The sequence below is a fragment of the Coffea arabica genome, chromosome 1e (assembly GCF_036785885.1).
Source record: "Coffea arabica cultivar ET-39 chromosome 1e, Coffea Arabica ET-39 HiFi, whole genome shotgun sequence".
Taxonomy (NCBI): Eukaryota; Viridiplantae; Streptophyta; class Magnoliopsida; order Gentianales; family Rubiaceae; genus Coffea; species Coffea arabica.
This window is the reverse complement of record NC_092311.1, coordinates 41,093,894-41,107,353: the sequence shown is the minus strand read 5'-3', so window position 1 is coordinate 41,107,353 and position 13,460 is coordinate 41,093,894. Positions and strand designations below refer to the sequence as shown.

The 13,460-nt window shown below is 36.1% G+C and overlaps 1 protein-coding gene across 3 annotated transcripts; it reads right to left on the bottom strand.

The window, feature by feature from the left end:
• Positions 1–2,757: 2,757 nt before the first annotated feature.
• Positions 2,758–11,401, bottom strand: LOC140004358 (protein DGS1, mitochondrial-like). Of its 3 annotated transcripts, XM_072056102.1 has the most exons (14): positions 11,062–11,401; positions 10,556–10,670; positions 10,267–10,470; positions 8,653–8,790; positions 8,389–8,550; positions 7,830–8,024; positions 5,883–5,983; positions 5,710–5,799; positions 5,252–5,324; positions 5,150–5,178; positions 4,897–5,020; positions 4,472–4,582; positions 3,577–3,677; positions 2,758–3,391 (listed from the first exon to the last, which is right to left on the bottom strand). In XM_072056102.1, exons 1-14 carry the CDS (start codon positions 11,358–11,360, stop codon positions 3,271–3,273), a joined length of 1,863 nt encoding a protein of 620 aa, XP_071912203.1. In that variant the 5' UTR covers positions 11,361–11,401; the 3' UTR covers positions 2,758–3,270. The 3 variants fall into 3 exon arrangements, with proteins under 3 accessions (XP_071912203.1, XP_071912206.1, XP_071912210.1); XM_072056105.1 differs by lacking the exon at positions 7,830–8,024; XM_072056109.1 differs by lacking the exons at positions 2,758–3,391; positions 3,577–3,677 and adding an exon at positions 3,888–4,329.
• Positions 11,402–13,460: the final 2,059 nt, after the last annotated feature.

The following is a 13,460-nucleotide window of genomic DNA, read 5'->3' as shown; positions in this document are numbered from 1 at the left end:
ACGTGCCCAGTTAAAAAAAAAAAAAAAAAAAATTGTAAACCTTACAAGCAAGTTCTTTGCTAGGGCGATAAAAATTCTAAAAGCGTAATAGAGAAGTATTTCTTTGCTTTACTATATTTGAAGTTAGGTCTATGCCTCTTCCCATTTTTTATTTATTTATATAATATAACAAAATTTGGGATGGCATCCTCCATTATAGGGCTTTGCCAAAAAGGGAAAAAAAAATTCCTTACTTTCCATGTGGTGAAAAGTTGCTGATGAATTAAGTCTCATACAGCAATTTATTTTATGGAGCAGATAATGGCTGAGGCTGTTCAATCAGGAAACGTGAATGCCTTACATATTGATTTCAAATTTTTTTTTATGTTTAGTAAACTATCTTAGTTGAGTATGCGTGGAATATGGTTCAATTTCTGTTGTAATCATGGTTCGAAGTCTCGGCCGAGTCGTCACCGTCTCGGCCCTTACCGATACGATACCGTGACGAAACGATACCGAGATACTTAACTCGCCGAGAAATCGGCCCAGACGTCACCGCGACGGATTGACTCGGCCGAGTCACTCCGACCGAGTCAATCCGAGTTATCCCGAGTCAAGATGAGAAATCAGCCGAGTTACACCGTGACGGATTGACTTGGCCATTTCTTTTGCTATTTTTTATTATTTTTGTTTAGCATATTTTTTTTATATTATTAATAATTTTTAGAATATTAAATACTTTAAAATTTGCGTCTCACCGAGACCGCGACCGAAATGCCGAAACCGATGTGGAACGTTCCGGGCCGCGACCGTGACCGCGACCACGACTTTGAACCATGGTTGTAATTGAATAGTTGAGCTCTAATGTTGTTTGCAGGTAACAGTGAATGTTTCTGCATATTTTGTAGCCTAAATGAGCATGTTCAGCTTTCATTGGTCGCTACTGGCAAAGATCACTTTTCCATTGATATTTGTTGACAATGTGAACTGTATTCTCTTCTAAATATACAGCAGCAGAATGCTTTACGGAGTTTGGCTTTTCTATAAATATGTTTTACTCTTTGTCCAAATACTAGACAAGATTATATTGATCTTGGTGGAAACACTGTCACCTATTCATCGCCTCTAAGTTGCATACTGCAGTTCCGGGTTCTGGCTCATATTTTAGTGCATAAGTTGCCTTTTTCAGTTGTACAAGTCGTACTCTTCGTCTTCCTTAATGTTTCAACTACCAAATTTTCATCTGTTTTTCAATGATTTCGTGAGGAAGATGCACAGGAATTCCTCGAATGTTTTTCTGATTAAGCTTGAAGAGCATTGTGCTAATTTTGAGAGTGCTTATGTTTGGTGGTTATTTTGAAAGCAAGGTAAAAAAGCAGCTTGCGCTGCTCTCTTGCATTCTTGTGATAGTTATCTTGATGCCATTATCTAATGCTTTAAACTTCAAAATGCAAAACAGGGATACTTCACCAAAATCTGTAGCAGATGTGGTCGATGTCTACAGATCATCTCCACTTGATCATCAGTCAGATGTTGATACTTTAGTGGAAGCTCACCAACCAAACTCTCCTTCTGTACTCGATAATTCTACTGATGTGCCTCGACGTGGAGACGAAAAATCTGTTCTACTTCCGGTCTAGTTGCAGCAAAAGTTATTGCATGCATTTCTATATATGGTCAAGGGATCTTAAGATGTTCTAGTTTTTCAGAACATGCAAACTTCAGGAAATTCAACATCCCAAGTTCATAAGTTTTGTCCTTTCTATTATTAAGTTTGGTCCAGTTTTTGTCCATCACCTAAATATAGGCATCCAAAACATTAGGACAGTATGCTGCTCTATAATCGATCTACATTACAACCATTTTTTGGCCAAGAGTATCAGGATTCAAGAATTTTAACACACAGCTATTGAACAAAAGAATAGACAACTTAGCTAATTAATTACTTCGCTAAATGCTTTCTTACACATGCAAATCATGCCATGCCTACTCAAACTTTTCCAAGCATAAACTCGTGCAATTTAAGTGTGTCTCCATTGAATTAATGCACACGAATAAAATTCACAGTTACGCTAAAAATTGTGATAACAGATACCAAATATTTCAAGAATTACACCAACTAGAACAAAAATTGGACAGAACTCAATCGAACTGCAATTTAAGTGTGTCTCCATTGAATTAGTGTACACGAAAAAAATTTACAATTACCTTAAAAATTGTGATAACAGATACCAAATATTTCAAGAATTACACCAATCAGAACAAAAATTGGACGGAACTCAATTGAACCACAATTTTAGTTACCTATAAAATTAAAGAATCCAGAGGATTTAGCTTATTGTGTGCCAACTTTCATTCTATAAGGATTACTATCTAATACTGAACGTAGATTCACTATTGCCCTTCGATGATGTCATTCGATGATGTCATGTATGTGGGATAATGAACAAATGCTTTGATTCCCCCGGTATGTTTTGCTTTAGAATATCCTCCGATGATCGGTTGAATCAAAGGTTCTAGAGTCAAATTCAGAATATGAAATGCCCTAGACATACTCTCTATAGCGACGAGAAGATTAAGAACCGTTTTCGCTACTAAATCACCCCATCCAAAAATCCCAAATCCACAATTTTGCAGTTTTTAAGTCTCTTTTTTGTTAAGTAAACAACCGTATGCTTGATTGAAGGAATCAATCCATAGAGCAGACTAGAGCAGTAATATCGTTCCATGCATTTTGTAAATTTGTTGCCACTTGGGTTTGGACAGCGTACTAAATAATTAGACAACGAATAAGTGTCTTGATTTATTTCATCTGAACCACTTTTTTGTTTACTCAGAAGTAGTGATTGAACATGCTTTTTTCTGTGCTTGATTAGTATGACATCTTTACAATCACATCAGTTTGGTACATACCTTACCCTTCTTTAAAGAAAATAAAACCAAATATAATTTGCATAGACCCCTCATTTCTCTGATCTCCCAAAGCTGTACTAGAGAACATATTCAAAAGCAGCTGTAGTTGTCTTGAGTAATTTGTAGACAATGAACAATAAACCATCTTCCACCATTCTTGAGTCAATAACTTGGGTATATACCGCCAGAAAAGGGAGAGGAGAAAGCTCAGTTCTTGCTATACCAAAAAAATGATGCCCCTGTGCTGCAAGTCTTTCCAAAATTTGCAGCTTACAAATTACTAAAGCATGCCGGTAACAAAAGAAAAACCATATATCAGTTCTCTTCCAAATGAATGTCTTGCGTAGTCTTACAAAATTTTGTGAAACCAATGTAGGTTCATTGTCGTTTTGGCGAAGGAAGCAAGCAGTCGTACACCCGCTCCATGCGCGATGTAATCCTGAGCTTATTTGCAGTTTCAAGGCCTGGCTTCGCCAAATCATATATATCCTGCCTCAAACTGTTTAAATATACAATAATTAGCTCCATAATTGAGTGAGTGTCCTTTTGTCACTCTCTTTAATGCACGCAAAGATGAACACAAACCCAGATGTTCATACAAACAAATATGCAGACACACTGAAGAAGGACGAAAAAAGAATTATAGAACATCTAAGAGAAATCAAAAGATGAACTAGAACTAACCACATCCATTCACCGGTTGCTTTTGCATGCCTCTCCACAGCACAGTATAAGCGATCCAAGGAATACAAAACCAGCCCAAACATGCATTCAGCATCATTTTCCTTGAAAAAAATAGAGAAGACAACCTTAATTTTGTACAAGTCAAGGCAATCAAAGTTGTTTCTAAAGAGTAATTACCATCAAAGCAGATTTGTCTACGACTAAAGGAAATAAAGCAAATCAATCAATAGTAAAGCAGTTCGAAACAAAGCAGCATGCAACCAACCTAAATTCAGTAGTGCAGTCACAAGCTAGCAAGCACATGAACAAGATTTTGGAGGAGTATTCCAATGAAATATAGGAATGAAACAATTGAGAAAAAACAAAGATTCTAGAAAAACCTAAGCAGTAGTCTGTATGACATAATGAATATTTCTTAAGGGGATCTATGAGGTGCGCCATGCAGGAATGTTTCCTGAGGGTATAAATGGACAAGAATGTGTTTGAGATTTATTAACAATTTAGTAACTAAAAACTTGATATGATTATTGAGGCAGAAATTACTACAAGCTTGTTCTCAAATAATTTAGGACCCTGAAGCAGAAAAGCTACTTTCTTCTGTTCTCATTTCCTTGCTTTTAGTTTTTCTGCCTGCAAAAGAGCTGGAAATCAGCAGCAGCACAATAGGTGCTTTTGGCTTCCGATTCTGCTTCTAAAATTAGAAGCAGTTGAGAACACACAGTACAGCAATGTTGAATTAGAAGATTCCTGCTACTGCACAAGTTCAGAGATTTCCAAGCTGAATAAATTTTATAATCAAGTCTGACAGTAAATCTGGACTAGCAATAAGCAATTGGTAGAACACAATCAGATAAATAGTTTGATGTCCGGACAAAACAATGAAGAGAGCAATTACCAGCCCTTGATCTCTGCAAGTCTGAATTTGCATAATCCCTCTCTCAATCTCAACTACAAGCAGCCTTCTTTGAATCCGAGCAACTCTCCCCCTACCTTCTGCTCTTGTATCCTATTTCAAGAGAAACAAGTACAGATATAGCGTTAAATAGTTTCGTAACACCTGATATAATTGTAGAATCGTAATCTTGGAATATGAGGAATGAAGAGTTCAAAACTATGCGCAATGCATGAACTTGTGTGGAAGTGGCAAGAAATGCCGTCAAAAGTATCTTGGCGTGTTCCATGGCCAGCGAAGTTTTGAGCTAGATGAAAGGGCTAGAGCATTTATACCAGGAACTATCTACTTAATTCTAACATGATACACCAAAACAAGCAAGCAAATTCTGTTGAACCTTTTCTAACAATAGAAAGAGTCATTCTGACCTGTTTAAGCCATGCGCGCACCAACATCAGCAAAATAAGGGAGAGAGCAAATGCTGGTAAAGCAGCCAAAATAGCAAAGTTGATCTCATTGGCCCTGAGAATCTGGTCTAACTCGAGCATTGCTCTGTTTAAGAATTTGGTAAAAAAGGTTTATGAGTGAGGGGGATAGCAAGAAAGAAAGGAAGAGCGACCCAAAATTCTAGTGACATTCTATTCAAACATTTCTACTCAAGATCTCAGTTATTCAACTCACGTCTCAATGTCCAGCTTTAGCTTCTGAACCTGTCCACAAAAAGGAGCTAAAGTCAAATGCTAAGCCAAAACCTACCAAATGAAACAGGTTAAGAGGACTTGCCTGTATAAGGAGAGAACGAACAAGTTCTCCCCCAACAAGATTCTGGATGGGATGCATAACTTCTTTCTCATACCTAAATACAGATGGATAAACTACTTCATGTCAATGGACAAGAGCAGGGTTTAGGATGGTGAGGTATACACATCATGTTGCAGATACTACAACCAGTATAGAGTATGCTAAGCATAAACATTAGTAACAGAGTAAGAATCCAATGTGCCCACTAATAATTAACAAACCTTATCCTGTTCACTGTACACAGCAGACTGTAAGTTCACGATATATGGGATACTAGTAGCAGACAACCCCAAGACTCTTCCCATTTAAAAACTAAAAGAAAAAATGAAATTTAAGTTCCATGTGAACATTAGTAAGATTTAACTACTGCCCACTGCAATGATCCACTGCCTACCATGAAGTTTCTAGCTAAACACACATTTAACTGGAAAAAAGCACACCTGCCCATGACAATTTCAAGCATTTCCTGGTCTGACGCATTCTGTGGCAATTTGTGACCTTTTGTCTGCTCACTGAAAGCTAATAACATTCTGAAGAGCATCAGTGGGTAAGGTCAGTTGCAGATCAAAAACAACATAGTCCATAAGGTACAATCATGGAGTCATTAACTAACCTGTGAAGAGAGTCAGCAGTAAACTGTACTTCTTCACGTTCCATTACACCCTTTTGCCTCTTCCTGAATGTCTCAAAGAGCTCATTCCTTATAGACAGAAGCTGATGAAAAAACACTCAATTAGTTGAACAAATTTTAAGTCTAGAAGACTATTATTGCAATTCATAACCAGAGAATGAGAGAGATGGAATGAGAAAAAGTACCAATTAGTTCCAAATTTGCAATATTATGAAATTATATAGTTAAATAATTCTTAACAGTGAGATAAGCCAACAGAAGTGAAATCACATGAGCTACAAATCAACACTTGAAAAGAAGCAAACATCTTTCATGGTCCACTGAAACTCCAGGTTCCAGGAAGACAGAAAGCCTACTTACCTGGGAAAGAAAGTAAAAGCAGAACAATCTCTAATTGAATACTCATAAATAAGTGACATGCAACCATATTTAAAAACAACACTGAACACTTCCACTTCAACAAAAAACAGTTGCACGTCAATAGCATAAATTAAAAAATAGATTAAATTCATCAAATTTGCAAAGCCAAAACAGTTTTCCAACTCATCCAAACCAGTTAACCACATTCAAACATTAAGACATGTTAATGCCTCCTACTACTGTTTATTCAATTGAATTTGTCCGGGAGGAGGAAGACACTTTTTCTTTGTTCATAGCAGTCAGAATAAGAAAAACAACCCAAACAAGCAGATCAGTGTGCTTTTTGACTCTTTTATAAGCTCTGCAATCTATTGGAAGCATATAGAGGACAAGATACGGAAGGCAGATCTCAACATTTCTAACCTCTTGTAACAGGTCAATCTAATTCAGGAGACAAAAAGAAAAAAAATAAAAATAAATGAACTTAGCCAAATCTGGCTTGTGTGGCCCTCTCCACCCCCAAGAAACTGGAATAGAGCAATACAATTTCCAGAAGGATTTTATTCAAGTTTATTAGTACGGTTTATGGAGCTGATGAACCTAATAATCTCCTTGATGATTACTAGCAAAGTATTTTGAAAATGTCTAATTTCTCCCTGAGGCAGTGCCCAAACTTAAACCGTTACTGTAAAAAAGTCCTAAGATTCATCATAGTGCCTAAACTTAGTCGTAAACTTATAAATTTAGTAGCTTAAACAAATTATGTAGTTCTCTTACATGGATTACCTTCTAAATAGGGAGTTACAATCTTTAATCATTATTTATTGACCAACTAAATTTAGGCATCTACTGACTTTAACGATAATATAACACAAAACTGGTCGAAATTAAACTATACTAGAGCAAAAGTGCACAAGTCCAGGCTGTACCAAGAACGAATTCATAGAATGAAAGAGGAGTTTAAATTTCTTTTGGAGTAATACCTTCTGAAGACAGTTATTAATAGAAAATTCTGGCACAAATTACTTTTTGAGACCAGAGAGAAGACTCGTAATTCAAGATAAATAAGACAATAAATAACTGATTTTGTCGATTTTAAACAAACTTAATCCATGTGGTGCATCAGGATGCAAAGGAATAATCAGCTGCCAATACAAAGGAAAAGAGAACCAAGTACCTCTAGCAGGTTAAGCAGAATAACCTTGGTTCAGAAAATATTAAAAAAGATCAAGTAAACCTTAATTCTTTCAGAATTATCACCTTGATTTCAAACTAACATGCCAGTGATATTTACTAGCAATGAACGTCGAATCATGTACATGTCAAACCGCAATATTAAGGTCTTAACGATTCCAACAATAATCCAAGTCCTTGTTAGTTATTTTATTCCTAGTCGGCATTAAACAAACCCATGTATATCTACAAACTATGAACTTATACTCGGCGATACACTGAATGTCCACAAAAAATGTAAGCTAAATCTTGATCTTTGAAACTGCACATCCAATAAAGTGCAAAAAGGCCTAAAGGTTGTAAAAAATATACAGAAGAAAACCAGAGAAAGCTTACTGGCTGTTCTACATGATCATTCCAAAAGCTTAGTGTTGAATCCTTTGCCTCACTTATCCAATTATCAATATCAGAGCTCCCCATCAATCGACTATGACGAAGAAGCCATAACGAACAAAGAGAGATGCCAACAACCCCACCGGTATAATGCATCCAATATAAAGTCATTTTCTTTGGCTTTCGATGTTTGGTAACCTAGGACAGTAAATGCAAGGAGAATTTATTAAATAAGACAAACCACAAAGCTTATTGACTTTCCTCTGTCAATTATATTGTTGCCACAAATCTTCACTAGCTAATAACCATTCAAGGGACAAAATACATTTTTGATAAACAGGGTCAATGACAAGATGTGATGAAAATATTACTTGATGGAGTATATAGAGGCAATGAATATAAAATCAAATATCCCAAACTGACTTCTAAAGCAAATTTTCCATCAAAAATCTTCAAGCAATTTGCAATGAAACTATAACTCCTTATCCACCCAAAACATGAGTATCAAATAGATAGAAAAACATGTGAATCAGAAAGCACAATGTTGGCTACAAACTCTTACCAGAGTAGACAAATAAGAGTCCAATTTGTGTAGATTTTGACAGATCAAGTTAATAGCGTCTGTGGTTTCACACTCTGTCCACTGTGAGCCTTCCTGGTTTACTTCTGGAAGTTTCTCAAACATTAAAGGAAAGGAATAACTTCCATCAACAGACGAATCACCCTGCAAAAGGAAGTGAAAGAAAACAAAAGCACGTCATAAATTAATCTGTAACTGTACACATTTAGATTTAAGGATCCACATGGGTTATTTATGTGTCGGAACCTGACGCATGGCATGGAAATGGCCGATTGATGCCTCCAATTTCAAAAACAAGTCATTGACGGTGACCAATAAAGATGGCACCGACTTCTCAGGCTCCTTAACTAAATCCTCTCCAACTCTATCAGTCTCTGTGTAAACCTATTTGAACAGTAATCATAACTCGGTAAAATTGGCCAAATGAAGCCCCATAATATCAAATCCCAGTTCTGATAAATATAACAATCGGCAGATGCGGAAAAAAAATGCAAGTTTCACTTCCACAAAAATGATCAGTTCGGTTAACAGTAAAAGATTAATCTGATTCTCAAAATTTATCACAAAGAAGCATGAACTGTCTTTATACAGATTCTACATAATTTGAAACTTGGCCTTTAGCACAGGCTCCTAAATCACTCTAAGAACAGCCCCTAAAGGATTAAAACAAAGCTTACAACAAAACAAGAACAAAATACTCAAAAGCAATACTTTGGAGATGTACACTTCACATGTCTGCAGTAAAGGAGGTCAACTAAATTTGAATACTAGACTAGCAAGCTAGTGGGCAATGGTCAAGTGGCAAAACCATATCTAAGTAGCTGGTTACGTGGCTGGTGAATCTAGAAATAGCAACTTGGTCTAACAAAGACATTAGTGCAGGTAAGCACATTTTCTAAATATACGCGATCCATAACTGTGAAAAATATATAGAATTGCTATTTAAGAAAATACATCAGAGCTAGAAAAAAATTAAGTACAAAGAAAGAGAGCAAGCGAGTAGCTTATTCAAGAACTAGACAATTTTTATAAGTGCAGTCACAAAGAATGACATCCAGAAGCAATATTATCACTCCAAGATCCTTTAGAAATCCCTTGCCACAACAAGAAGCTTTTTTTAAGCTAATAGCCTGTAAAATTATGACAGGCAGTTCGAATAGCCTAATAACGTCTTCACTCTAGATCAAACAACATAACCAGCGGGTAACTTCCCCAAAAGGTTCAGGGGAATCAGGCCAACAACAAAATAATTGCTTCGCACCAACAGCAAAATTTCATTATGTAGTCCCAACAGAAAGGTGCAACTCTTTCTAGTTCTCAATTGCTACACAGCCCTCTTCTTAAGACAAGAAGCAAAATATGCATGTGCAAACACACAAGTTCACAGAGAGAGAGAGAGAGAGAGAGAGAGAGAGAGAGAGATCAGGGAGGAAAAAATCCATCAACTATATAGCTCAACCAATTGAAACTGTAAAAGGAATCTCAAACTCCACCAAATTATTTCTTTGGCAAGCTGAAAGCTATAATTTCTACTGCCTGCAGAGAACCATGTTGCAATGGAAGTTGAATAAAGTCTAAGCATATGTACATAGGATCGTTACTCATTAGTTCTGACATCTGCTGTTTCTGAAATTTTTCAACAGAATATCTCCAAGAATGTCATCTCTTTACTCGTCTGAATGAATTTCAATATGGCTCTTAGCAGCACAAGAAGGCTTTTGTAAATAAATAATCTAATTAAGCTTAACGCATGAAATAATTCCATTTCCAATAAAAATCAGAAGGCCCTATCTGATTATAAATTAAAATCAATAAATATGCGTTCATTGCAAAGAGCGCCTACTCTTAATAGCAACAAACCTGTGCCAAAAACGCAGCCAAAAAGTATCTTAGATTAGTAAGGACAATAATTCTCTCAGACATGTAAGAAGAGGCTGAACAAGACATCCGCTGCATCCCAGTATGCTCTGCAAGAGAATCACGCATCAGCTGTATTACGCCATTGACAAAGGCATTTGGCCCTCTCTCACAGACCATGAAGTATACTTTTTGAGCATTTGATCCCTGAAATGAGATAAGTGATAACAGACCAAGTTAAGTACACTAAATAAAAAATCAATTTTTCACCAAGAAAACCATAGGCACTAACCTCCGCTCTAGATTGCCAGAATTGTAAGTTCTTCTGTATGTAATGCAAATTTAGAAAGACACACTCCATTACATCCTCCAACACATTGCGTATCTTAGATGCTTCTACCGTAAGCCTGCACGTATCAATCCACTCTTAACAAAACCACATGCTAAATGACTTTCACAAGATTACCTTCTGAAATGAAACTGACTTGCATACAATACTTTCAAATGAGATACAAAACCGCATAATCCATATTCTGAAATTGCAATACAATGACAAGATTGGATTTTACAGAATCATTCTAACAACAAAACATGTGAAATATAGCCACCATTGAGGCCCTTCAACATCTACTTGGTTATATCTTTCAGTAACTTTCTCAATTCAACTTCACTTTTCCAATGAATTAACATCCAAATAAACAGATATCAACATTTGTACAAAAACATTGTACCAATAACTTAAATATTATTACAATCACTATGTAAATGATGTATCTATGAACTGAATGGGAGGCCTACAGTGAAGAAGGAGAGTCCGGCGAAGAAGCCGGAGGCAAAGGGAGAGGAAGGCAAGTGGTGCGACGGCGTCGCTTGGAGCTTCCGCGAGTAGTACTAGTAGTAGAAGAATGATAAAAACTGGAAATTTTGGTGCGAAAATTGGAATTTGGATTAGGAAAAAAGCTGAGCAATCGGTTCCAGAAATAGTTCGAGTACAATGAGACTAAGGCTTTGACGTCCTTCATCATCGTCGGCGATAACGGCGTCACCGGCGACGGAGTCTTGGTTTTAGGTACCGCTGACATGCCCCCTTCCTCCATTAGTTTATGTAAAATTTTTTGTTACAAAGTGGGAAAAGAAGTGAAAAAGAAGAAAGTGTCAGCTGTTTGAATAGGAGCGAAGGGATTTATGATATTGACCTTGTCATTGGTGTAAATTACTAAATCTGCCCAATCCTACTGATTAATTAATTATTCCCTAGGGTTTAGTGTTAATCACTTAAACCAAGTCTCCCTAAATTGATTACATCTAGACCCCTCGGATTTTGACTTGATAGCCACTAGAGCCCTTGAGATTTGAGTCTTTACCTCTTTTCTTTGCTTATAGTTATAGCTTTCTCAATTTCTTCTTTTCTTTCCACTTCAGGGCCACCAAATCAGACCTACAAGTTTACCAATTCTATTTGTTAAGTCTAGGGTTGCAAACGAATAGAATCGAATCAAACTTTGGTTTAATCGAGTCGAGTCTTGCCTTAATTTTATCGAACTCGAACTCGAGTTCGAACTCAACGAGCTGGCAATTTTAAAACTCAAGCTCGATAAAATAAAAATAATTATTTTTTTAAAAAAATAAATAAAATAATATTTTTTCTTAATAAATAATAAAATATTAATGATATATATGTAATTTTACTATGAAAATAAGTATATATATATATATATATATATATATATATACTCAAACTCGCGAGTTAAAAAGCTTAATATTTTGACCTTGAGTTCAACTCGACCCGTTTGAACTCGACTTGAACCGCTAACGAGCGGCTCAATTCGTTTGCAGCTCTAGTTGAGCCTTTATCATATGCTGGCTTCGATTTGACTTCTCTATTTAACTATTTCTGATTACTAACTTTGTTACATTTATTGAGGACGTACATGCTTGGTAACGTTACATTTGGGAGATGAGAAATGGACACTGAGGGAATGTTTTGAATTGAAAGTAATATCCTTGGACAGAAAGAAAAGAAATTGAAAGGATTTCACTTCCATCCACTATCAAAAAGTTTTCTTGCCAAAAGTGGGTAGATTTTGAGAGAAGATAATAAGATTTTTCAATATGACATCTTTTTGTCATATATGGCCTTTATTATTTAACTAAAGTTTTTCTAACGGGTATCCATAAGACATTTGTTAATACACCTAACATCTTCCTAACCTACCATATATATATATATATATGTATATATAGACACACACATACTAATAATTATTATCCTCCCTTATATTTATTTACTTTTCTTAATTAATCTTATATTTTAAAAAATATGATACTTGAAATATATCTTGCACCCGTTAGACAAACCCTTTAAAATGGCACATTTGTAAAGGTAGACATTAAGAATCATTTCTTTCCATTTTTCTATAACACCTCTACAAAAGGAAATTATTTATTTCTTTTCTTTTCTGAACTCCCGAACAACCTTGAAAGAAACTAGCTCTAACCTCTAAGTTTCTTTCCACTTTTTTGTCTTATTTTCTTTTCTTTCCTAACCGATCCTTTCTTTTCTTTCCTTTTCTATCCCAAATTGCCGAACCTGCTCTAAGAGATAGTATGAGGCGTGTTTATTACAGTGGTTGTTTTCTTTTGGCTAGTAATATTATGAGGGTGTTTATTAAGAGATAGGTGTTTATTATAGTGGTTGTGAGCCACAGAGGGAATTGTAATTTTCACTTTACATCAGTAGTGAGTTTTGTGGCAAACATTGCCAGTAATAACTAACTCTATTAGACTGCCTTGGAACAAAAGTAATTCGGCAAGTACCAAAAGGATCCAACTCCTCCCTAATTCTATCTGCTACTTCTTTGCAATCAGAATGGACAAGTATAGATGCTAAGTTTCTGTTTAATGCATATACCATTGCAGCTCTGATTGCCAAAGCCTCAGCAATTTCTGGATCTTCACAGTAGCTAACAAGTATAGCCCAAGTTGCTGTCAATTGTCCCCCAAGATCCCATATTCCAATCCCTAGGCCAGCAGTGTTTCTTAACTTATCAATTGCTCCATCTGCAAACAAGTTCAGTGCTTGCTTATCTTGACATGATCTTGGGATTTGGTTGCCTTGTTCTTGCTATCTTGTCTCCGTTGAGTTGGTCACCTCCAAGTTTGCTGCCTAAAATCATGCCACTCATCAACAGCAATCG